The sequence below is a fragment of the Poecile atricapillus genome, chromosome 15, assembly GCF_030490865.1.
Source record: "Poecile atricapillus isolate bPoeAtr1 chromosome 15, bPoeAtr1.hap1, whole genome shotgun sequence".
NCBI lineage: Eukaryota > Metazoa > Chordata > Aves > Passeriformes > Paridae > Poecile > Poecile atricapillus.
In genome coordinates this window covers 5585311-5608039 of record NC_081263.1, presented here as the reverse complement: position 1 = coordinate 5608039, position 22729 = coordinate 5585311, and the positions used below count along the sequence as shown (strand labels likewise).

The 22729-nt window shown below is 46.3% G+C and overlaps 1 protein-coding gene across 2 annotated transcripts in view; it reads right to left on the bottom strand.

Moving 5' to 3' along the window:
* COL9A3 (collagen type IX alpha 3 chain) overlaps nucleotides 1–22486 on the bottom strand; it is a 34122-nt gene extending 11636 nt beyond the window's left edge. Inside the window, exons 1-22 of one of the 2 annotated variants that reach the window (XM_058850943.1) lie at nucleotides 22414–22486; nucleotides 20639–20716; nucleotides 16277–16312; nucleotides 15584–15655; nucleotides 15275–15328; nucleotides 11551–11586; nucleotides 10965–10988; nucleotides 10567–10620; nucleotides 10344–10397; nucleotides 9654–9695; nucleotides 8134–8190; nucleotides 6791–6844; nucleotides 6281–6334; nucleotides 6103–6156; nucleotides 5291–5344; nucleotides 4412–4465; nucleotides 3937–3990; nucleotides 3597–3650; nucleotides 2965–3018; nucleotides 2206–2250; nucleotides 1311–1364; nucleotides 884–937 (exon numbers count right to left, since the gene is read on the bottom strand). In XM_058850943.1, coding sequence (XP_058706926.1) covers nucleotides 884–937; nucleotides 1311–1364; nucleotides 2206–2250; nucleotides 2965–3018; nucleotides 3597–3650; nucleotides 3937–3990; nucleotides 4412–4465; nucleotides 5291–5344; nucleotides 6103–6156; nucleotides 6281–6334; nucleotides 6791–6844; nucleotides 8134–8148 — 600 coding nt within the window. In that variant the 5' untranslated portion in view covers nucleotides 8149–8190; nucleotides 9654–9695; nucleotides 10344–10397; ... (6 more) ...; nucleotides 20639–20716; nucleotides 22414–22486. Of the gene's footprint in view, nucleotides 1–883; nucleotides 938–1310; nucleotides 1365–2205; nucleotides 2251–2964; nucleotides 3019–3596; nucleotides 3651–3936; nucleotides 3991–4411; nucleotides 4466–5290; nucleotides 5345–6102; nucleotides 6157–6280; nucleotides 6335–6790; nucleotides 6845–8133; nucleotides 8191–9653; nucleotides 9696–10343; nucleotides 10398–10566; nucleotides 10621–10964; nucleotides 10989–11550; nucleotides 11587–15274; nucleotides 15329–15583; nucleotides 15656–16276; nucleotides 16326–20638; nucleotides 20717–22413 lie in introns of those variants that run through there. The other variant, XM_058850944.1, reaches the window with a different exon arrangement.
* Between the last annotated feature and the right edge of the window lie 243 nt (nucleotides 22487–22729).

Sequence of the window (22729 nt, the reverse complement as noted above, 5' to 3'; positions counted from 1 at the left end):
GTGGTACCTTTTGTGAGGCCAGCAACTTCGATGAAAAATTACATAAAAGCAAATATTATTAATATAGTTTATTTCTAAAGCTGATTTCCCTCTCCTTGGAAGTTTAAGCAGCAGCTGCTCATAAACAATAAATCATGCAGTTCAATTTCTTCCAAGTGGCACATACCAGAAATCATATTAAACTTGCTGTGGGCTCCTGGATTTCAAAATGAGATTAAGATGGGGAAAAAAAAGACAATAAAAAGAAGAAAAAACCCAACAAAACCACTAGAAGATCAGATCCAACCCCAACAGCAGCACTAGCTGAGGAGTTACAAGATAAAAAAAGGTACCCGAGCATTTTTAGTAGTGGGATCAAAAATCAGGGTTTTACCCTCCTGAAATTGTTTGTTATCATCTCTGCTGCTGAGCAGGGACACAGCAGGGAGCCATGCAGTTATTCCCAGTTCTGTAGGGAATCCCTCTCTGCTGCTCCAAGGAAAGGGATGCAGGGCTGGGGGGGATTTCAGGTGCCATGTGCTGGTGGCAAAGTCCCAGAGCTCTGCTTCACCAATGCCTCACTGCAACACGGGCAGAACCTTCTCATTCCTGTCTAATTCTGACTGTCCAGTCCCTCCTGGCACACTGTGGCAGCTCCACAAACCTCCTGGACAGCTGCAGCTTGCTCTGCCAGGTGAAATGGGAGGGATCCCTTGGCATTTGCATGGAGCTGTCAGTGAGAACAGGATCTGACCCAGCTTGGGGGGGGGAATTTCTCTGCTGCCAAAGCTCCCCAGAGACACCACTGAGAGAGAAAGTGACCTCATACTGTAACCAGAGAGTGATCCCCCACCCCAAACTCTATTTTGGTCCCTCTCTGGTTTACAGCCAGCTCTGTACTTACAGTTGCTCCTCTGGGTCCGGGCAGGCCTCTCTCACCAGGAATGCCAACATCACCCTGCCAGGGACACCAAAGTCAGCTGTGATATGGAGGAGCCACAAATCCACCCTTCCCGCCCCGCTGGGATGTATTCCTGGATGCCAGGCTGTTCAGTCCCAAACTCCTGCCCCACTGGCCCCTCTGCCAGCCCACAGCTGGTGGGTTTCACCCAGTGCCTGTGCCCAGACCCTGCCCAGCCAGCTCAGTGCTCCCTGGGGAGCTCCACACCCCATGTGTGGAATGCCTGGAGTGCTCAGTCCCCTGGGACTGCAGCTGCTGCATCACTGGAAACTTAATTTATGCAAGGAAGCAGCACATGAGCTCCAGCTCCCCAGTTTGGTTTAAAACTGACCAGCAGAGCCCATGATAGGTGGAAATCTGGGACACTTACAGGGATGCCTGGCTCTCCTGAGGGACCTGCCTCTCCCATCTCTCCAGGGCTGCCCTGCAGAGCACAAAGCAAACAGTTAGGGAATCACTTCAGGGAGCCACTTCTGTCCTACCTGAAGCAACAAAAGGAGGAAGAAGTTAAATCTTGGATCAGAAAATAAAAACAGCTTTAAACTTTTACACTTTAGGCAAAACTTACAGCACCAGATGAGCTGCACCTCACCAGGTGAGCTGCACACTCTCCTGGCACCAGTGACCAGGGAGGGCTGCCAGCCCCAGGACAGTGTCCCCATGTCCTGTGTGAGACAGGGATGCCAGGACAGCCCATCACATTCACTCCTGCAGCACCTTCATATCAGGAGGAGATTCCTGCACCACCTTCCTACAGCGTGCTCTCCTCCCTGAGGATTAGCAGCAATAACGATGCAGAGGGGGATAACTCATAAAGAAGAGGAGCAGGTGGAAAAAAGACACCTCTCAGAACAGCTTTGTGCTGGACTGCTTTGGTCTGCCCAAGGTTTTCTTTAATCTCACAGGTAGGTGTCAATCTAAAGCTCCATAGAATTTTTTCTCCTGAGGGAAAATCTGCAGAAGGCAAGATGAGATCATTCTGCTCCTGCTGATGCTCAGCCTTTTGATTCCCGAAGATCAAGCCTCCTCCTGGGACTTTGACAAAAGGATGAGGTTTTCTAAACCACTGATGACTCTCCTGTGTATCTGCTGTGTCTTTACTGAACCAGGTATCAGCCCAGTTATTTTACCTAATTCCTGCTCTTCAGCCCCAGCAGAAATACAGAAACCATCACTTTGGGGTAAATCCTCCTAAGCCCAAAGCTAAAAAGTCTTGCTGTGACCAGTTTCTCCACCAGACCCCATCATTAGAGAGATTCACTTACTGGTTCACCCTTTGAGCCTTTAATACCTGCTCTTCCAGGCAGACCCTGAAAAAAATTATATTAAAGCAATGTCAGAAGAAGTGAAGTTATTAAATTTGTTATTCTGGTCTGATTTAACACACAAGGAGTGACCTTTGCTTGAAGCAACAAAAGGTTGAGAGTTCTGTAGCTTTCATTTTAAAAATTATGATTTCAATGTATCTCTTGCTGCCCTTGCAGCTCCATGAACACTAATCCATGAGTGCAAAGAGCAGGAATATACAAATAGACCACCAGCAGCAACATTTTGAACAGCAGAAACCTCCCTCCAGGGGTGTTAAAAATATTCTGTAAATGCAGGAAGAAAGGTATACTTTATCTCTTTTAAATAGTTGGAAGTCTGGAGAGATGAAACATTTTGCCAATAAGCACTAATATAAGGCTGGGACAGAGCTCAGGATATTATATCCCAGGTCTTACCTCCCTCCATAAGGGGTGCACAACAGTGGGATGTGAAAGAGAAAATCCCTCTCAAGTTTAGATTTTAAGGGGTCAGAGAAACCAACAGGCAGGGAATTACTGTGTGGTGCTGCTCAGGTGTTCTCCAGTCCTGTCTGGCACACTCCTTCCCTGTCTGCATGCTGGGAAAAGTGCATTTCCTCTTGGCTTAACTAGAGCTCCTTGTGAAACAAGCCACAGAATGACCCTCCCCTGTCCCCAGGAAGGATCTCTGCAGGCACACTGGAAACCCAGAGGTGGCAGGTCCTGCTCCATACTCACAGGAAGTCCATTTGGCCCCTTCTCTCCAGGAGCACCCATGGGAGCTGCGTCACCCTGTGGATAGGGAGAGGTTAGGAGAGATCCTGCAGCACTGGGAAATGGCCTGGCACAGGTAGGGGACACAGTCCCAAACAGGCTTTTGGACTTTTCTCCCTCCCTGTATGCACAGGACCAAGAGCTGTTGTGTCTAGAGGAGGGAGCACCCACTGGACAGGAGCTCCCAGGTGTTTCCCTCATTCCTGCAGCTCCCAGCCTTCCCTGGCAGCACATGTTCAATATTCCTGCAGGAGCACGGCTCAAGAACCAGGCAACCAGTACCTGACAGCACTTTGTCTCCAGGCTATTAAAGTCAATTCTGTCAACAGCTCTGAAAAGGCATCTCTGAAGGCCTGGAGTCCTAAATCCAGGGACACAGCTGGGCTTACATCATGTGTGCACCTTCCTTCTTCAGGGAATTCCCTTGGGATTAACTAATAGGGGAACTTCACTCTACTTCACTAGTGACAACACTAGAAAACTTTTTAGAAGGAAAAGCTTTCCAGCCAAGCTTCTTGAGGAGCATCAGTAGCTTTGCAGGACTCCCAGCAGTCTCAGGAATCTTCCCTGCTGTGTTTAAGTAGGACTTTACAAACCTTCTCACCATCGAGTCCAGGAGCTCCATCCCGCCCATCCTTGCCAGGCATTCCCTGCAATCATGGACAGCACACGTTTAGGTCAGGAGGAGGCTCTGTGGTTTGCAAAATACATTCACATCAAAGAAGCTTTTGGCAACGAGCCCAGCCCCAGTTGTACTGGGGGATTTTCATTAACAGCAGTACAACTGTGGCTGAGTCCAGTGGGTTTACACAGAGACCCACAGAGCAGAAGCTTGACAGCAAAGATGGCAAGAAACAGCTTTTTCCTGTCGTGTTTTATCTCCTCACCTGCAAGCAAGACAAACAGCAAGACCTGTGTCCTACTTAATTCACTTACAGGTTCTCCTATGAGTCCACGAGCCCCTGGGTTTCCTTTTGGTCCAGGTTTACCCTGGAAAACAACAATAAATCCTGTGATAGTCTGTGCACACCTGAAGAACAGTCAACAAAGATCATGCTCACATTCTGTAGGGACATTTCAGTCCATTTCAGCTGGGTCCTCTCTGTCCAAATAAGTTGTTTTAGAACACCAGGAAACCAGCCCAGTGCTGGATACAACACCTGGGAAAACTCTCGATCCTTTCAAGGGATGGGGATGTAAGATCTGCTCCCCATGCTCCAGGCTGCAGCAGCACTTGGACACCTTATGGCTCAGGCATCTTCAGTAAGAGTTAAACATCTCATTTTTGAGATGGTGCTTCCATCCCTTTCAAGCAAATGAAGGGGGCACAAGCCATAATAAACCTGTGGAACAGTCTTTGGGCTGTCAGTCACATCCCAGGGTGGAGCAGAGGGTGTTTGACTGCACTTACAGTGTCGCCTTTGGGCCCCCGGAATCCCTGAGGTCCTTTGCTCCCTTGGTCCCCCTGTGAGAGAGGAGGGAAAGCCATTAAGCATCTCCATCACTCAGAAGTCGCTGCTTTGAGGGTGAAATGAGGAGGTTTTGGTGCTGTTTGCTGGTGTCAGCAGAGGTGTGAGCACACACAGGCCCCGAGAGCTCGGCTGTACTTTCTCAGTTTCATTCTAATTCCTGACACACTTTCTGCTGCAGGGACTTTGCCAACAATCCCTCAGGGCAGAGACCATCTCCCCTTCATTTAATGAAGCAATTTCTTTAAGCAGAAACAGAGTGGGAGAAAAGCTTTAATATTTACTGTCTAGATCCTGCTGGTTGTAATGAAAGTTTGGTGAGAAAGCACCTCATTTTATTTTTGTTTGGATGAATTTCTTCTATAATTGCAAGACTGGGAAGGGGTCCCCAGAGGGTGGTGCTGCAGAAGGGAGCTCTGCAGAAAGATGGGGATTGCATCCTCAATACACAGCTACTGGAGCAAAAATCCTTGAGAGCCGTGGGCACCTGGGAACAGACCAGGCTCAAGGGATGTAAGCTCACAACAGGGCTGAGGAAATGGATATTCCCTTCTCCAGTGCTTGCCCACAGCTGCTGATGCTCAAGGAAGGGCAGAGAAGCACAGAGAGCAATGCAAATGTGGTGAATTTATTCTGGCATGGGGCATGACAAAAGGAGAGGCATCATGAAGTCTGGGTCAGGGAAAATAACGCTGCTCTAAGGCAAAGGGAATAATCTGATGGAGGTGGTCAGCACAGCCTCTGCTCACTGGCAGCAGAGCTCAGCAAGGAGGAACAAAGCAGGCAGTGGAAGGCAGGGCCACAGAGAATGGGGTACATACAGCTTTCCCTGGAGGTCCTGGGATTCCAGGAGGGCCTCTGAATCCAATGTCACCCTGCAGAGAACAGACATTATTGTGGTGCTGGGCTTGGCAGAGGATGCAGTAACAGAATCCCCACCTTGTACCACGACCTGAGAAAACACAAAAGCCCTGGGAAGACACCCTGTATCTCCTGCTGGTTTGCAGGATAGATATGCAAAATATCCCACTCTGAACAATGGGTTTTTACTCTGGATCTCCCCACCTTTGTACCTCTGATGTCATTCATGGCCTTGCTATATTGATAACAGTCTTACTTCTAAATAAATGCATGACTTCATCCAATTCAAAACCATTCAGCCTCTGGGCTGCTGGTCAAACACTGTGCCAAGAATCCAAAGCCTCAATGAGCTGGAGATTGACCCTGTCTTCACTGAGGAGCCTTTTTGAGTCCTGAAAACCTTTATCCATCAGTGATTCTTTGGCTTTTTCTTGTAAAGAGACAGAACAGAAAGTGAAATGTTAAAATGTTCATGAAATCTTTTTTTTCCTTTTTTTTTTTTTTTTTTTTGCAAGATTCTGTAAGATTGTCAGTCTTGCACTTTGGTTGGAATGATTCAGCCTGGCTGGGCCTGACCCTGCCCATCCCTCAGGTGTGTGGATTCTCCTGACTTTGGAAGTTTGTTCTGATGGAGGGACTGCAGGGAGCAGCCCACCCTTTATGCCTTTACAAGTTTCCTAGTGGAATTCAGCAAGGACAAGTGCCACTGGCACCTCTCAAAGGACAAACTGGTGGTGGAGAGGAAAAGACAAAAACAGAAGTTTTTTCTTACTCTGTCGCCAGCTGGACCCATTGGACCAGGGAGGCCTCTTAGTCCTCTTGGGCCCTAATTAAGAAAACAAATCAGCTCCAACTCAATCACTGTTTGTGTAGCCAAGGGGACTGAAGGCTCCACCGAGCTCCACAGTGCAAGGCCATGGGGATGGGGGGAAGAGGAGAGCTGGGGTTACCTGCAGGCCGACACCGCCGGGAATTCCTGGAGGGCCGGGAGGGCCAGGGTTACCCTGGGAGAGAAAAATCCATCAGAGAGGAGGAGAGACAGCAGGAGCCTGCAAACACAGCCAGGGACATCCCTGTCTGCTTTCTCCTTGAGCTCCCTCTCTCCCTCTTCAGAATTTGCTTCTATGTTACAGACAATTTCTTCTATGTGCAAGAACATTCAGATGAGTCAGGAATTTATCCAAGTGATTAATGCAGAGCTGTTCCTGAGCTGACATCCCTGCATGGGAAAGGAAAGCTGTTAACTCAAACTGATCTTAACATGATAATCCTTGGAAAGATGAACTTTCTTGGTCCTACAGGGAGAGCAGAGGAACCCAATGCTCTTCAGTCAAAGTAACTGCTCCTTGTTCAGCCAACAGCCTCATTCCCCCCTGTCTCCTTAAAAAAAAAATCACTTATTTTTCAAGGTGTTTTTAAATAAAAAAATCCTCCCCCATTACTTTTAAATTGAAGTTTACCTTCTCTCCTTGTTTTCCTACTTCACCAGGCTCCCCTTTGTGACCAGTGTGTCCCTAGAAATAAGAGTTATGATTATTCACATCCCAGTAGAGCCTTGTTTTAAAATTAAATTTGGTGAGACAGCTGTGAAACCTAAACTCCCACATCCCAAATGACTTCCAGGGAAAACAGTCAGTAGGTGTGCTGTGAAAGGAGATCCCTCCTGGGGGTACCAGTGTATCCAGGTACCAGGGTCAGAATTGATGTAGTTCCAGGAAATGCCCAGATTTGGTTTTCCAGAGTGACTTGCACTGGACTGAGCTCATGGTCTGGAGGCAACTCTCAAATTCAGATCAGGGACCAGAATTCAGTTCCCACCACCTCAGAAAATGGGGATGAGTCACTCCTGAGAAACCCATTCTGCATTTTTAACTTCCCTTTTTAAGTCATCTTTAATGTCTGCATCATCAAGCTTGCAAAGAAATCCACTGAAAGCTTTTCTATATGCTCTGATTCAGTTTGTGTCTTGGCTCTTTTCCTGTTATTGTGGGAGAGACACAGGCTAATTTCAGCCATGGCAGGTGTTATTCCTCACCACAACAAAGGTTCTGTGCACCACTTGCATCATAATTGGAGAGTTTCACAGGGTTTTCCATTTAATGAGCTATGAATTTTGAGCAGTTATGCCCTAAACATTTTGTCTTTGTATTTGTATTTGTAATGATATTTATGACTCAGTGCAGAGACCAAACAGACCTGAGAAAGGTCACTTCAGGAGGAATTGAGAGCATTTCTCAGGAGTTCTCCCACTCACTGCCAACTTCTAAATCCTGCTAAAAGAACTTGAGTTACTTTTTACTTTGTCTCACTGCTGGAGTCCATAACTGCAAAGGCTTCATGTGAACCACAGAGGGGACAAAGGAGGAGATGTTTAACTCCTGAGGGCTGAAACCTTCAATTTACCTACCAGAGCCCAAGGACTAAACATAAATCTGCCTGGTACTACACTGGCTATAAAAACAACAATTACATTGTATTATATTAATTATGTACATTACATTTTGCAATTTAAGAACTGCTAAGGTTTTTCCAGCTCTCAGGCCTGGAAAGGTAACACCTGGTTCTTGAGGCAGCCCTGAATTTCTGCCCCTGATTGTTCCTGTCCATCAGCTCTGCCCCACTGGCCTTGCAGGGGTTTTTAATCTATGCCAAGGGTTAAATTTCATTTGTAGGAGTAAATGCCAATGCCTGGCTGGTTTGGGAGGTGTGGAGCCTATATAGAGACTGTATATAATTTAATGGCAGGGGTTCAGGTGTTTATTTTGGGAGATAAATCCTGGTGTTGCAGGTGATGTTTCCTTACCTTGAAGCCTGGCATTCCTGGGGGGCCTGGGGGACCTGGTGGGCACAGAGCTGGGCACTGCAGGGAACAGAAACACTTCGGTTTAACAGGCACATCCAGGGAGCCTGGCTTCATCCTTTAGGTGAAAAAGTCATGTGGATTTTGGCTCTAAATTCACTAAATCTAGTGGAATCACAGAATCACGGATTGACCAACATTTCCCTATGGAATGAGGTCCTAGAGCTCCTGCTAACCCACAAAATAATGATTTATGAACAGCCTGCTCCACTTTGAGAGCGGACTGAAAGACTTTCTGAAGACTGACAGTGTCCACAGTCCAAAATGCTGAGGAACCCAAGTTTCCCAGTGAAGTTGGACCTGTTTATTTAAATCATAGGACCCTGTTTAATCCTCTGCATTAACTGACCCCAGTTGATTTCCTTTAGCCAACTCCTTAAGTGAAACAAGGCACCAGAGTTAGTTGAAGGGCACCAATAAAAAACCAATACCTATGAACAGATATCTGCAGATATCTAGGGGTAGGAGAGCCCCTGGTGGGAACTCCAGCTTGACTGGGAACAGATCAGAGCATCCATGGAAATTTAATGAGGACAAGGCCATACTCTTGAAACTTTACAAAAAACTCTTAATTTGTTTTGTTTTTTTAAAATTTTAATACAACGTCAGGCAGCACCTCTGCAGCAAAAGCTCAATTTTCTAGTATATTCCACAGGGTAACTTAAATTAAATGTGCAGAAATAGCATCATTTTCTATTAACTCCCATGTGATGTGCCATAAGGCAGCCTAAACTGACTCGGAGCTTTTTTTGGGGCACGCCAATTAGAAAACCAAAGAAGCTGTCACAACAACAGCTGTGAAATCTGCAAATGTCACTTCCATCGTTCATGGACTTAACACTCCTTTTGTTCTCCTGAAAGAAAGGGACCAAGGCTTTCTCCTAAAGAAGGAAACCTAAACAAAGCATATGTCCATAGGACCCCGGTGCCACCATCCCTGGAAATAAACAGTGCTGCACACACAGCCTTTCCTGCTGCAGAGCAGGACTGGAAGCATGAAAAGCTGTTGTGTTTTACCAAATGCTGGAGTTGTTCAGCACATGAAGAATGCATGCAAAATTTCAGGAAGCAAAAACCAAGGACAAAATCAAAGACTGGTTTGGGTTGGAAGGGACCTTAAAGCTCATCCCATTCCAGCCCCCTGCCATGGGCAGGGACACCTTCCACTATCCCAGGTTGCTCCAAGCCCTGTCCAACCTGGCCTTGGGCACTTCCAGGGATGAGGCAGCCACAGATTCTCTGGGAAATCTGTTCCAGTGCACATCTGCCTCCCTGAAAAAACATTTCAGTCCAGGAAACACACACCCCACTCTTGTGCATCCTGGTAAAGTGGTTTAAACCCACATCTGCAGGGCTAAACAGGGCATGTTACCTGATCTGACACTCCCCCAGCTGTGCCAACCAGAAATCACATCAAGGATTAAACCAAAGCATATTTTCATGCTACATAAAGAAAAACCTACCTGAAGGTCCCCACCACCGTCAGGAAGGGCACCTGGAAGACCCTGCAATTCAGGGAATGGTGGCTTTTAAATACAAGACAAACACCAGGAGGAAACACAATTTCTAGGACAATTTTTACAGACCCAGCTCAGCTGGATCAGCACAAGGCACATGCTCAGCCCCACAGCCAAAAGTGCCCCAAAACCAGGCACATCAGGGGTGTAACCAGCCCCTGGAGATTCCCAGCTGGGCTTGGGAAGACTCTTGGGCCTTAGGTGATGGAGGCAGCAATTGGAGAGGAGCAGCCGTGCCTGCCTTCCTCCTGGCCTTGGGAAAGACCTCCCAACCCCACTATTCAACACTCCAGAGCACCCAAAGCAGGCACTTGATTGCAAGCCCCACTTGCTGGCCCTACAAGAACAAATCCTGATCCAAGGAAGCACAGAAACCTCCCTTGAGAGAACAAGCCCACCCCATGCTCTAAAAGTGGGGTTCACCGGGTCCCTCCTCACACAGAGCACAAATAACAAACAGGAGATCATCAAAACATCCAAGAGCAGCCATGGAAATGTCCCTGCTCTCCTCAGAGCATGCTGTTTATCCCCTGCTGAATGCTCATGGCAGTGGCAGCAAATAAAAACTGCAGCAAGAAGAAAATTCAAGACTCCCCCCAGAAATTTTTTGACATTTATTTGCAAGTCTCAACTTACAGGAGGCCCAGGTGGTCCAGGAGGCCCTGGGAATCCTGGCAGACCAAAAGGTCCCTAAAAGGAGAGAAAAATAAGAATTCCCTTTCAGTGTAAATGCAAAGAGATGCGAGGGGGGGCTACCACAATAGCACTTCAGAGAGAGGTGAGAGACAAAAATGAAACTCATTCCTCTGTGGTTGTGGCACATTCAGCAAATGAGGATTAAATGGTAGGAGAAACTCACAGAAGGGCCCCGAAATCCATGTCCACCTGGGAGCCCACTGGGTCCTGGAGGCCCCTGTAGAACAGAGAGAATGGCTTTTACATCTGTGGTGACCTCGACACCCCAAAGCCCAGGGGCAGCCACAGTTGAGCCCACCAAACAAAAGCTGGCCCAGAGTTGGGCACTTGCACTGTTCAAAGGCTGCTGTGCCTTGAATTTACTCCAGAGCCAGCTTCCCCAGGGTGGGGGCAAGCACAAAAACCCCACAAGGTCAGTGATCTGCAGGACTCCACATCCCTCTGCCTGGCACAGTAGGAGGACCTGAGGCCTGGGGTGGGTTTGTAACACTCAGGGTATCCAATAAAATCACAATATTAATTTATAACTTTTTTTTGAAAAAAAATAATCTTGTTACTTACTGGAGGTCCTGGTAGTCCTTTGCCCTGAAAACAACATTTGAGACAGTAGAAGATCATTCAGAAACCAAACATACAGGAATAAAAGAAAACCTCAAAAAACACTGCTATTTTTTTTTTGTTGTTCTAAGTTTCCTTATCACTCCTTTGCCCCTAATGATTCTAATTTGCAATCAGAGCAGAGTCCTGATGAATTCTTTTGCTGCCTTTAATAATTTGTATTCCCTTTCCATCTCCATTACCTATGAGACATCTGTAAGAGGTGTGTGGTGACACGAGAGTGGGGCATGGAGAGGAAGAAACCATTCCAGTTTATCTATTTCTCCTCTTTCTTATCCAAATGATAGCATTTGATCTGTCAGTCTGTATCCCAAGCTGGTTTGCTTTTAGAGCACCTCAGAGAATAAAACCAGATCTGTGTTACCAGAACAGGTTACACATACATATTTAAACATTTCAAACAGTATTTTCACTAATTCAGGCTTTGATCCTTTTGTTTGGGGTACAAAGCTTCCCATCCTCTCTTGGTGATGGTTTTGGCATAACAGTCCACACTTCCATCACATGTGCTGCTCTGGGAGGTACTTACAGCTGGTCCAGGTGGCCCAGCAGGTCCTAATGCACCCTATGGGAATAAAACAGGATAAAAATTAGCAGGGATAAAAGAGAAAGCTCCATATGGGGAGCCACCAAGGCCGGCTCTCCTTGGCACCAATCTTTGCTTGGAAACCCCAGCAGTGTCTTGCAGAAACAGGACACGACTGGAGATGCTCAGCTGAATTCAGACATGTAAGGATAAAAACTTATGGATAATAACTCTGAAAGTCCCAGCTGGCCTCAGATGGATACCTAAATATCCTCCATGAATATCTAAATGTTCATAACTTGCATTATATCTAATTGAAATATTCTCATTCATAGTACATTCCTATTGTAGATCAAATGACTAAGTTTCCTAAAACTATTAACAAAATTTGGACTTGTTCTAGTGAATTTTATTAATTCATCAATTTTCCTTTCAAGCAAAGCCAAAGATTTGGCAGCTTCTGCTTCTTCACTTGCTTCCTTGGCAAATCCCTATCTCCTTTTCCCAGTTTGCATTCCCACTCTTAGTCTTGACTGGAGCTGGGTGAACTCATGGCTCAGACTAGAATGAAGTTACTCTTGAAGCTGTGAAATTCCTGCTTGACAGAGAGACCTCCTTAACCCCTTTGCTGCACTACAGAGCTGCCAGCTGGCCAGCAGGCTGTAAAGTTAATTATGGGTGATAATCCTGAAACAGAACCCCAGAATGGGTTGGGTTTGGAAGGGACCTTAAAGACCCGCTGGTTGCACCCCCCTGCCATGGACAGGGACACCTTCCAGGGGACCAGGGTGCAGGGACAAAGCTGGAACATCTTGCACAGGGACAAAGCTTCCAAGGCTTCTCCCCAGCCCAAACCTCTTTTCCAAACATTCCCAAAATGCTGCACAGAAACATCTCGAGGATGATGTCCTGAGCTGGAGTTAAACAGGATCTGCCCCTGGGACCAGGAGAACAAGGTGGATGGGCTGACCTGGAGAATATCCCAGCACACACAGCTCCCACTGTGACCCCAGGGGTGACACCTGCCCTCCCCTCATGTTCTGAGGGCCAGAGGAGATTAGGAATGTTTTCCCTTGTTAAGCTTAAGGAGAAAGACACAGAGGACCCAAGACCTTGTTAAGAGTGGTCTGGTGAACAAAAGAACTGTAATCCAATAAAAATCAGCTGTGCTCTGAATGTCAGCTCATTCATTTCTCCTGCTGCAGGTTACTCTGCTCTGCCTCCAGGCACTTTTATTTATCTTCAGGCTAAAAATCCTTACAACTGCTGATGGGACAAGCTGGGATCTCCTCCTGCAAGGAAAACATCGAATTCCTGGCACCTCCTGACTTGCACCCTAATTCTGAAAGCGGCTGCATCGCCCTGTTCTGCTTTGTCCAGCAGGCCAGAAAGTTGGCAGAGCACCCAAAATGCCACATGTTGGCCCTTTACATTCCCAAATTTTGGTACCTTGGAGGGTGTGAGGTGCAGAATGCAGCAGTGAAGATTCCTGGTAAGGTAAGAGATTGTGAAGTCCCTGAATGAGCATTAAGGCAAGGAAGAGACTCTAATTTACATCTCAATTTTAATAACATTGTCTGACTCTACTCATTCTCCTGGTAACAATGTTCCTTCTGTTTTGATTAGAAAACACTATCACCATAATTTTTCACTTTGTAGTAATTTACTCTGTGAATAGACAGCTATGGAGCGTAGAAAACACTTGATTATTATGACACTCATAAACAGAAGTGAATAATTATGTTTTCCTTATTGCTTTCACTGGAAACTTTAGCAAACAGCAAACTGTAAAATGGCCTTTGAGAACTTTCTGATGAAGGACACCAGTATCCATCATGGAGGTCAGGACCCAGCTCAACCTCAGCTAAAAATAAAGGGGTTTTAAAACTGAAAAAATAAGTAGACTTGATCTAATGAGTCTTTAAGCAGAAGCAGGAGGAAAGCTAATGGAGGCTGAGAGCAGCAGGAGATACTTATGATAAAAATCCTTTTGGAAATGTTTGGCAATAAAGTGTTACTGAAAACTGGCTTCCATGAGCCCACTTCCCTATGCTAAACAGCTTTGCTCTCAGACTCCAGTTCAAAAAATTAATCTTATTTAGAAGAAATCAGAGTGTTAAACATGAATTCAAACCCACAGCAATAAGTAAACAGCTTATTTCAGTGAGTCCTGCAAGACTGAAATATGTTCTAAAAGACAGGGAGAAAAAAATCAAGCTGGGCTAACAACGCTGTCCATTTAGAGTGATAAAGCTTTTAGAGGCCTTCCCTTTCCCCAGGTTTTTATTAGACCAATTAAAACAATTTCCTAGATGGACCACTGACCTTGAAAAGCTCCCATAAATGATGAGGGGTCCCAGGTTTGCCCCAGGCTGCCAGGCTGAGTTTCAAGATGTGGGAAAGCGCAGCAAAGCCGAGCACGCAGCGAGGGCAGCTCTGTCTGGGGGCTCCTGCCCAGCAGCCAGAGAGGAAATTCTGCTGCCCAGAAATTATCTGCTCAATTACCCTGCAAGGCAGGAGCTGTGTGCCAACCTGGGCACGGGCAAGCACTGCCACCCAGCCCAAAACAGGGCACAGAGCAGCTCACAGCCTTCTGCGGGTGGTCCTGAGCTTTCCTACTTTAAAAATCAGGGATCTGTTCCCAGGTGCTGCTGGACTCTTGCCACAGAATGTCTGAGAGTGGCCAGGATTTTACAGGCCTGAGTCTCTGGGGAGAAAGGTGGGCACAAGGGACAGAAAGGGAGTGGGGTTTAGGGTGGTGGTGATGGACAAAAGCTTGGAGCTGTGATTAGGATATTTGGGTCCTGCCACTCAACTTTCTCAGTGGCCACACAAACTTTGCCTGTCACATAGGGAAGGATGAAGAGCATATCACAAATACATGGCTGTACCACTCATCCCCTGAAATAACTCACAGATTTTTTAGATCTCAGTAAATCCTCGGGGCAACAAGTGGATTATTGGGATGTATTGAACAGGTACAAAACTCCAGCCCCTCACTGCAGCCCTGAGTCCAAGAGGCCAGCAAGCCAGCTGTGGACACAAGGCTTATATTCCCATCTGGGAGACAGGAGAATAGCCATGCTGCATCACAGTCTGTGCTGAGAGGCTCATTAATGATTATTCCTTAATGTCACAAGGAGGCCTAAAAGTGGGTGATGAGTGTGGATGATCTGAAGGACATTTGTATCATCTCTGGCAGATGTTTTTCTGTCCCTGTGGTGCCCCTCAGCAGAGCTGGAATATGCAGGAAGCAGAAAAAACCTCTTATTTCTTGCTAGGCTGGCTAGGGAACACTATGACAACTAATAATGCAACCATATGGACAGTTCCAGAAATAATAAAAGGCAAAAGTTCAAACAATTAATACACAGTAGCATTAATTATAAACAACACAGATCTGCCAACTCAGACTGCAAATAAAGGCCAAAATAATTTCACTTTGATAAACTTCACAATTGAGTCTGTTGGCTGCTTCAGGAAACTTTTTGGATACTTGAAATATCCCCAGTGCAGGCACCACTGAGGCAACCCAAGCAGGTTCAAAGCTGTTTAAAAGAAAGGTGGATTTCATGCCCTGCCTAATGAACATTTCAGGGATCTTCTGCAAGGGTTTACATCAGAATCAACACTTGAATATCACCAATTTACAGCAGAATTAAAAAACATCCCTACAATCAGTGACAAAGACCATTTAAAGGGACTTAGGGTCTAATGAGGTACTCACACGATCTCCTGGAGGCCCATTTGGGCCAGGGGGGCCATCAGTTCCTGTTAAACCCTGTAAAAAAAACAACAAAAGATCAAGAGAGTGCAATCCTATCAGCAAAAGATCTTAAAATTGTTCTCATATTCCTTAATTCAGCCTAAGGTGCTTCTCCTTCAATTTCTCCTGACATGCAAGACATAAATGTAGGTCCAGGACTCACATTCCTTCTCCAGTGGGAACAGAGAAGGTTGATGAGGCACATCAGGAAAACACTCCTGCCCATGGGAAAGATTTAAAAGACCTAAGAGAAGATGACAAAATACTCACATCCACTCCAGGAAGGCCAGGCAATCCAGCTTCACCTGCAGCTCCAGGCTTCCCTGGTGCACCTTTTGGCCCCTACATGAGGTAAACAGTCAATTATTATAACAAAATAACAAAAGAAATGTGGCAAGGATGCAGGGATGGAAGCTCATGTGTTGATGTGTTAGCCTTACACCACACAATAGGAGAGAATCCCATGAATCTTGCTATGAATCCATATCCAAATGTTAAATTTCAGTGCTTTGGCTCATTGCCACCTGCTCACAAGCTGTTGTTAGTAGGGGGTAGGAAGGGATGCAGTAAGTGGCCAAAGCAAAGGGCTCTGCCACCTGGTACAGTTTTGTTTGAGCACCTGGTGCAGGTTTGAGCACTCCTTGGCAGACTGAGGGGCTGAAGCAGACCCAGAGCAGTGCCAAAAATACCCATGTAATGTGGCTTGGTGCCATGGCACCTGTCATATATTATACAGGTTATGCACAAGCTTTATCTCACTTATTTCATTCATTAATTTAACTTTCATTCTGTTCCACTGATAGCAATGAAGCAGAAGAACGTGTTTGCCCCCTGGGGCAGGGCTGAGCATCCCCACTCCTGGGAATTGTGTGGCAGATGAAGAGGAAAGTGAGGCTGTGCCAGCCCGTGCCCTGTGTCCTCAGAAAAGGATGGAAAAGTCAATGCCAAGCAGGAAATACTTACTGGTGGGCCTGGCAAACCAGGAGGGCCTGGCTCTCCCTAGAGGAAAGAGAAGAAAGTGTTAGTGCTGAACCTCTCTTTGTTGACTTTTTCCAGTTTCATGTTTCCAGCTGCACTCAAACCTCTCCTCGTGCCCACTCCAAGATTTACCTCACTCAATCTCATGAGCTCTAAACCCTGCTACCTCCTAAGCAGGATGAGCCTGGATAGCCTTTTCCAATATCTACGGTAGCAAATTTGGGGAAATCCACATCCCCAGGCTCCCAGAGAGAACCAGTGCTCCTGAACAGTGTCCCCAGAACTTTCAACTTCTTCCAGATAAGTTACAATTTATTTGCACTCGGGATTGGCTTCAAGTGGGGCAGAGAGGAAGCTGGATGGGGGTCACAGCTTCCAAACATCTTCATGGTGAAACAGAAGGACACAGGGATAAACTCCAGCTTTCCAGAGCACAGTATGGAGCTGTGGTACTGCCAGGAGCTGGGGATTACCACCAAGTGAAGAATGAACAAACTGTCTACAATGATTTTCTTCATATTACTAAACTTGGACAGGAAAAGCAAACAGGCACAGCCCCCAACTGATTTCCACCTAATCCAATTGCACAATCTGGATTAAGCACAATTTTCATATAATATTTCAAAAGCAGTCTATTTTTTCTCTATTGTAATAAAAAGAACCTTTCAAGAACAGCAATAAAGGTGTTTGTGAGACAATATTTTGTAAGTCTTTAATCACTTCTTCCAGCTCAGCTAGATGTAATGACATTCATGAGTTCCAAATAATAATTTGGGGTTTTTTTAATTTTTTTATTGTTTTATTTGTATTTATATTGTTAGGTCCCAAAAGAAGCAAAGATTTGTGAAGCGCAGGAGCTTGACTGGAGCTTGATTTCCAACTCATCCCACAGAAAAACACTTTGTGTCCAGTCCAGAGGGTACCCTGCACTCCTGGCTTTAGGATAAGTGCACTGAGTATTGTCAGAGGTGAATATTGTGCACTGAATATTGTGAGTGGGCGAGCAGAGGGGTAGGGGTAAAGTTGGTGCCCTGGAAGAAGAAAATCTCTGTGGATGAAGGGTGGTTATTAACAGAGCAAGGCTGGAAATAACACCATCCCACCATAGGCCTGGCCATTAGGAGCCAGGAGGCATTTGCAAGGCTGTGGAATTTATAGCACATTTCTATATTTACTGAGAAGGCTTGGGGCAAGTCTCTCCAGGCTGGAGCTGCTCAGGATTTATGTCCTGCAGCACTGACTGACCAGAGGGTCCCTAAACAGAGACATCTTTATGCTCTGACTTGCTGAAGCAACTCCTTCAGTATCCTTTGCCCACAGTTTTTCCATAAATAGTTATCATATCATGGCTGGGGAAGGTTCACTGCCAAGGAAATGAAAGGAGCAGTTCTTTTGAAATGAAAAGGCAGCTGGAAATGGCAGTAGGGGTGGTTTGCTCCTCCAGCACCTGGGATTGCCAGCCCCTTGCATTTTTCCTTTCCTCTGCGGTGGGAATCTGCACAAGGAGGTCACAGCAGCAGCAAAGGTTTCTGGGCAGCATCTTAAACCTTGATCCTGCCATGCTGGACCCCTGCAGGACTCTGCAGGAGCAGCAGAACTTCAGAGAGATGAAGCAAAAGCCTAATCAGGGTTTGTACCCTTGATGCCAGATCACTGGGAATTAGAGGCAAGGGCTGTCAGCAAAAGGAAATGCTCTCCTGGTGCTGTGTGAGAGAGAAGGAAGTTTACTTTTTCTCAGCAAGTCAGGCCAGGAGACAGAAGGCAGGGGAAAAAAAAAAAAAAAGCAGCTTGATTTTTGAAAAGTGACAATTGCTTATTAGCAATTTAGGGAATTACATCCCCAGAAATAATTCACAGGAACTTGTCACTAATTCTTTCCATCAAAACATGCTGCTTCTAGTCTCAGGAGAGAAAGATTTTGCTTGTTACTGAGTATGAAATGAGAAGCTTGTTAAAGGTTTTAATTATAAAATATTTCAGAGGGGTTTAATGTTGCAGCTCCCCTGAAAGGCAGGGATGAAAGCTGGACCTTCGAGAAATTGTGGTGATGGAGTTCATCCAAGGAGATATCCTGAATAATTCAGCTGCATGCTCTGCACCTCTCCCTGCTGATGGTAAGAGGCTGCTGAACACCTCAGCAGCACTCACCCAGCTCAAAGACATCCAGCAACACTTCCACACTTTCATCCAAAGTCACCTGTCAGGATGACCTGGCTGGAGTGGCTTACAGAGTGCAGGAATAACAATGCAGAAAATTTCCAATTGCAATTTTAAAAAAAAGTCTCAGCACCAAAAGAAAAGAAAAATAAAATAATGATTTCACTCTGCAGAGGCATAATTGACACTGCCACTCAGGATCCACATGACCCTCCCCATGCAGCAGTAGGAAAATGCAGAACTGTGCTGAATTTTACATACCATCATTTTTTGGAGTGTACTGACAAAAAAAAAAGGCAGCTCTTAAGCAGGGAGGCTGTGTGACTCTGCTCAACACCAGCCACAGCCCTGCATCTCCTCCTGTGCAGTTCCTGAAAGGCCTCAATGTCCTGCTGAAGAGCAGGAACCATCCTGGAGCCTGCCCCTGGACAGCCAGACCATCCCACCTGAACAGGGCACCTGACATCCTCTGTCCACAGGAGCTATGGGCTCCAAGTCTCTTTTTCTGTGTAGCCAAAACTCCAGAGTGAACTTGGGACTGCAGGAGTTTGCACCTTAATCACTTTACTCAGCCATTTGATTTATTAGGACTAAGTTCTTCACATTAATTAGATGTTGTTATTTGGTCCTGTCCCACGGGGAGCCTTCCAAAGCTTTTAGTTGTGGATAAAGGGGTGTAGGTCCACATGACTGACAAATCCCTGGGCTCCTGTTTCCAGCAGCAATCAGAAGCCATGCTGGTGCTGTTCCAGAATTAAACATCCTGTAGAAAGCAGGAACTGAACAACTACAGGGTTTCTTTCCCATTTCCTCTTTGCAAAAGTTGAAACTTGAAGTCTGAAGGGCTTCATCCTTCCCAAACTCTTCTTTTTGCTTCCACACACAGTGAATCACATCCAGCCTTTCCCAAAGTGTGCTGGCCACAGCAATGTCCTGCTGCAGGGACTCCACTGCTGCAAATGGGAACCAATGTCCTCTGCCCTCTTCTGAAGTGTCCCCTGGAGCCTTTGTGACACCACCAAAAACAGTGGAAGCTGCTGAGGTGCCAGCCCTGAGCATCTCACACTACAAATCCAGAGGGAGATTCCCAGGAACACAGACTCCTTCAGCCAAAAGGACACTCAGAGGGAGCAGCTGCAAATCAATGAGGTTCTCTCTTCAGCCCAGCCTGGCTCAGGGAAAGCTCCCCACTGCAGGCACAAACACTCCTTGTTCACCATGTACCAGAGAACTCACATATATATTTTTTTTTTACCTCCTTATCCAAAAGAAAATGACCTGCATGGAATGAATAGATTTTTTCAAGGTTGCTTAAGGGCCCAATTCCAATAAATGTACTTCAGACAAGCTTTAAAAACCCCTGCACTATTCCATAAGCAGCTCAGAGAGACAAGAGCTGCTCAAACTGGAAATTGAAGCAGGAACACAGACTTTTGCATTTGATGTGGTCTTGCTGAAGGTCCATCTGATGCTCATTTTATCCACTGCCAACTACAGGACACGATTCAGTCCTTATCCAACAGATGAATGGAAGCAATATTTTTAATTTCTATGGAAACATCAATTAAAATTAACAGAAGAAGATTTTCTCTTCCATTAAGTCCTGGGTTATGTAGTCTTCCCCCTCTGCAGGAGGTGTAAGGAGCTGCTTGCTGAAACAAAGGCTCTTCATTTTATTTGCCTTTTGGGCCACTGCAAACTCATGTCTGGCAACACAAGAGCCAGATCCTGACACGCTGTGTGCCAAAGTGAGGGATAAGCATGATGACAATATTGAAATAAAACTAATGAGACAAAAGCAGTGTCCAGTGCTGCATATCTGAGTCTCTTGTAGCCTCTCTAGAAATGCAGATGCTCTGAAGCATTACATAAATCTGTCTCTGAACTGCTGAACATGTGCTGCCCCCACACACATCGTACCCCTGCACTCAACCTTGCACCAAAAGAGAAATATTCTGCTTTGCAAGCAGGGTCACAAACCCCTGAGCTCTCCCTGGGGACAGGGGATTGATCCTGCCAAGAACCTGCTCAGCACCTCCACTCGCTGCTCAGACTCCTGCAGAACGAGGTCTCTTGCGAGGACAGTGATTTTTCAGGTCTATCTCCCCAAAGGATGTCCAGAGGCTGCAGATCTGGAGAACAAGAGCAGCTTCTTTGCCCCACCCCTCGCCCGAGCCCTGTGTCACTCACATCAATGCCGTCCTTGCCAGATGGTCCAGGGGGTCCTCGTGGTCCAGGAGGGCCTTGTGGTCCAATTCTCGGAAGGGACTGGGAAAAAGTGAGAGACAAGAGCTTATTTTTCCATCAGAAGGAACACACAGGCTAGATCAGAAATCAATAGCCAAATCCTAGAGCTTAACCCTAAACCTGCACTCCCCCTCCAGCCTGGATGGGCTCAGTATTGCTCCAGAGCAGTGCAAGGCTCTCTGGAAAACCCTTTTGACTGAGCACATCCCCAGCTCCTTTTACTGGTGGTCTATACTGGGAATGCAAACTGGTCACTGGGCAGCAAAGGGGTTTTGTTATATGGGAAATTGTTCTGACTACAGGCACATTTTGGGCTGGGCAGAGGAGGAAATGCAGAGCCCATGGAAGAGGTGCCAAGTGCTTGGTAGAAAGAATTAATTTATAGCCCCAGTCTGATGGGGTGAGGGCAAAACCAATGAAGCCAGGAGGAGAAAGTCTCCTCTCTGAGCACAATGCCACTTGAAAATCTTGGATTTTGGAAATGTCTAAGGTGGCGGGAAGGAAAGAAAAATCCAATAAATCACTTCTGTATGGAGAGGGCTCCAGAGAGCAACTTACTGTAGCTTCAGGGAACAAAGGTTTCATTGTAGAAGCAGCTCTGCTCACAGCAGAGTTCTGAATTCCCAAGCCAGGCTGCGAAAATTCCTCACTAACAATGAAAAACTCACTGAGGAGTCACTTCCCCAGACAATAATATTAACACCAGACAGGGAAGTTTAATACAGCTTCATGTCTCAAGTGAGCAAAGGTTAAACATTCTGCAAGTGTAAAATTTGAAAACTGATTGAGGGAATAAGTAAGAAATTCTGATTCAGATAAAGACCAAGATCAGATCGGTTTTGCTGCAAATCTGTTACTTCATTGTAAAAGCAAACTGTTTCTCTTGCATCAACATATCTTCCCTTTCCAAGGCTTTCTCTCTCCTAATTGCAGTCCTGAATGGGGAAATCACTTCTACAGAAAGATAAAGCAGCAGTTTTTACACCTACCCACACAGGTACAAACCCAGGCACACATTTGTAATAAACTTTAGAATAATAACCTGCCTCTTGCCACGTTTCACCCCACAGGTACAACACACACAGACCACTCCTTTTTACCCTGACAGGTTTTTCCTTGAGCATGAGACAAATGAGTTTTCTCACCTGAGCTGATGCTGTGGCCAAGAGCTGACACAGGGAGAGGAGCCCAAGAGCAGAGAATCCAGCCATGGTGCCCAGGCTCTGCCTCTCTCCCTTTCCTCCGGGGCAGCCAAACCCTTTCTCCTGAGGGTCCAGCAGATCCCTCCTCCTCCTCCCGGGTCTCAGCTTACAGAGCAGACTCCTCGCCTCCAGATAAACCTGTGGCTCCAGCTGGAGCAAGGCGAGAGGGGCCGAGCTTGGAGGAGGTGGGAGAAGGAGGGGGAGCAGCAGGCAGAGCAGGGCAGAGCAGCTCTCATCCATGCCCTGCTGGGCAGCCCCAGCTCCTGCTCCCGGAGCCTATAGAAGGGCTGCACTGGGAGATGGGACACAGGAGCAAAACCAGGTCACTCCAGCTGCAAACACAAAGCTGTTCCTTAGGGCTCACCCAGGACATTTCCCAAAGTGCATCTCCACCTCTGTGCTGGACAGGTAAAAAGCACAACGGGGTGAGCTTTCGGTGCCTCAGGCCACCTAACTGAGGCAGGGACAGTAACAAACCTGTAAGAGTGCTTGATCACTACAGAGAAATGCACTTACTGCTTAGCCAGGTGCTTTGTTAGCTCTGGAGGTTGTTCACATCTGGTTTTGGGGTTTTCTTTAAGGTGATCTGAAAGGCACCGATTCCTCGAGAAGCGATGAATGCTGGTCAGAAAACAATCACAGACAGATACAAGGAGGAAGGAAAAGAAGGAACATTCTCAAAGCCACAAAAAAATATTTGACATTGTGAGGAAGAAAGAGGACAGTTCCCTCCCTGGTGATCCCAAATGACAATAGATTAATGAAGATGCATCTCCTGCAATGAGCTTCACAATTCCCTTTATTGACTTAAGACGATTTCATCCAAATCAGG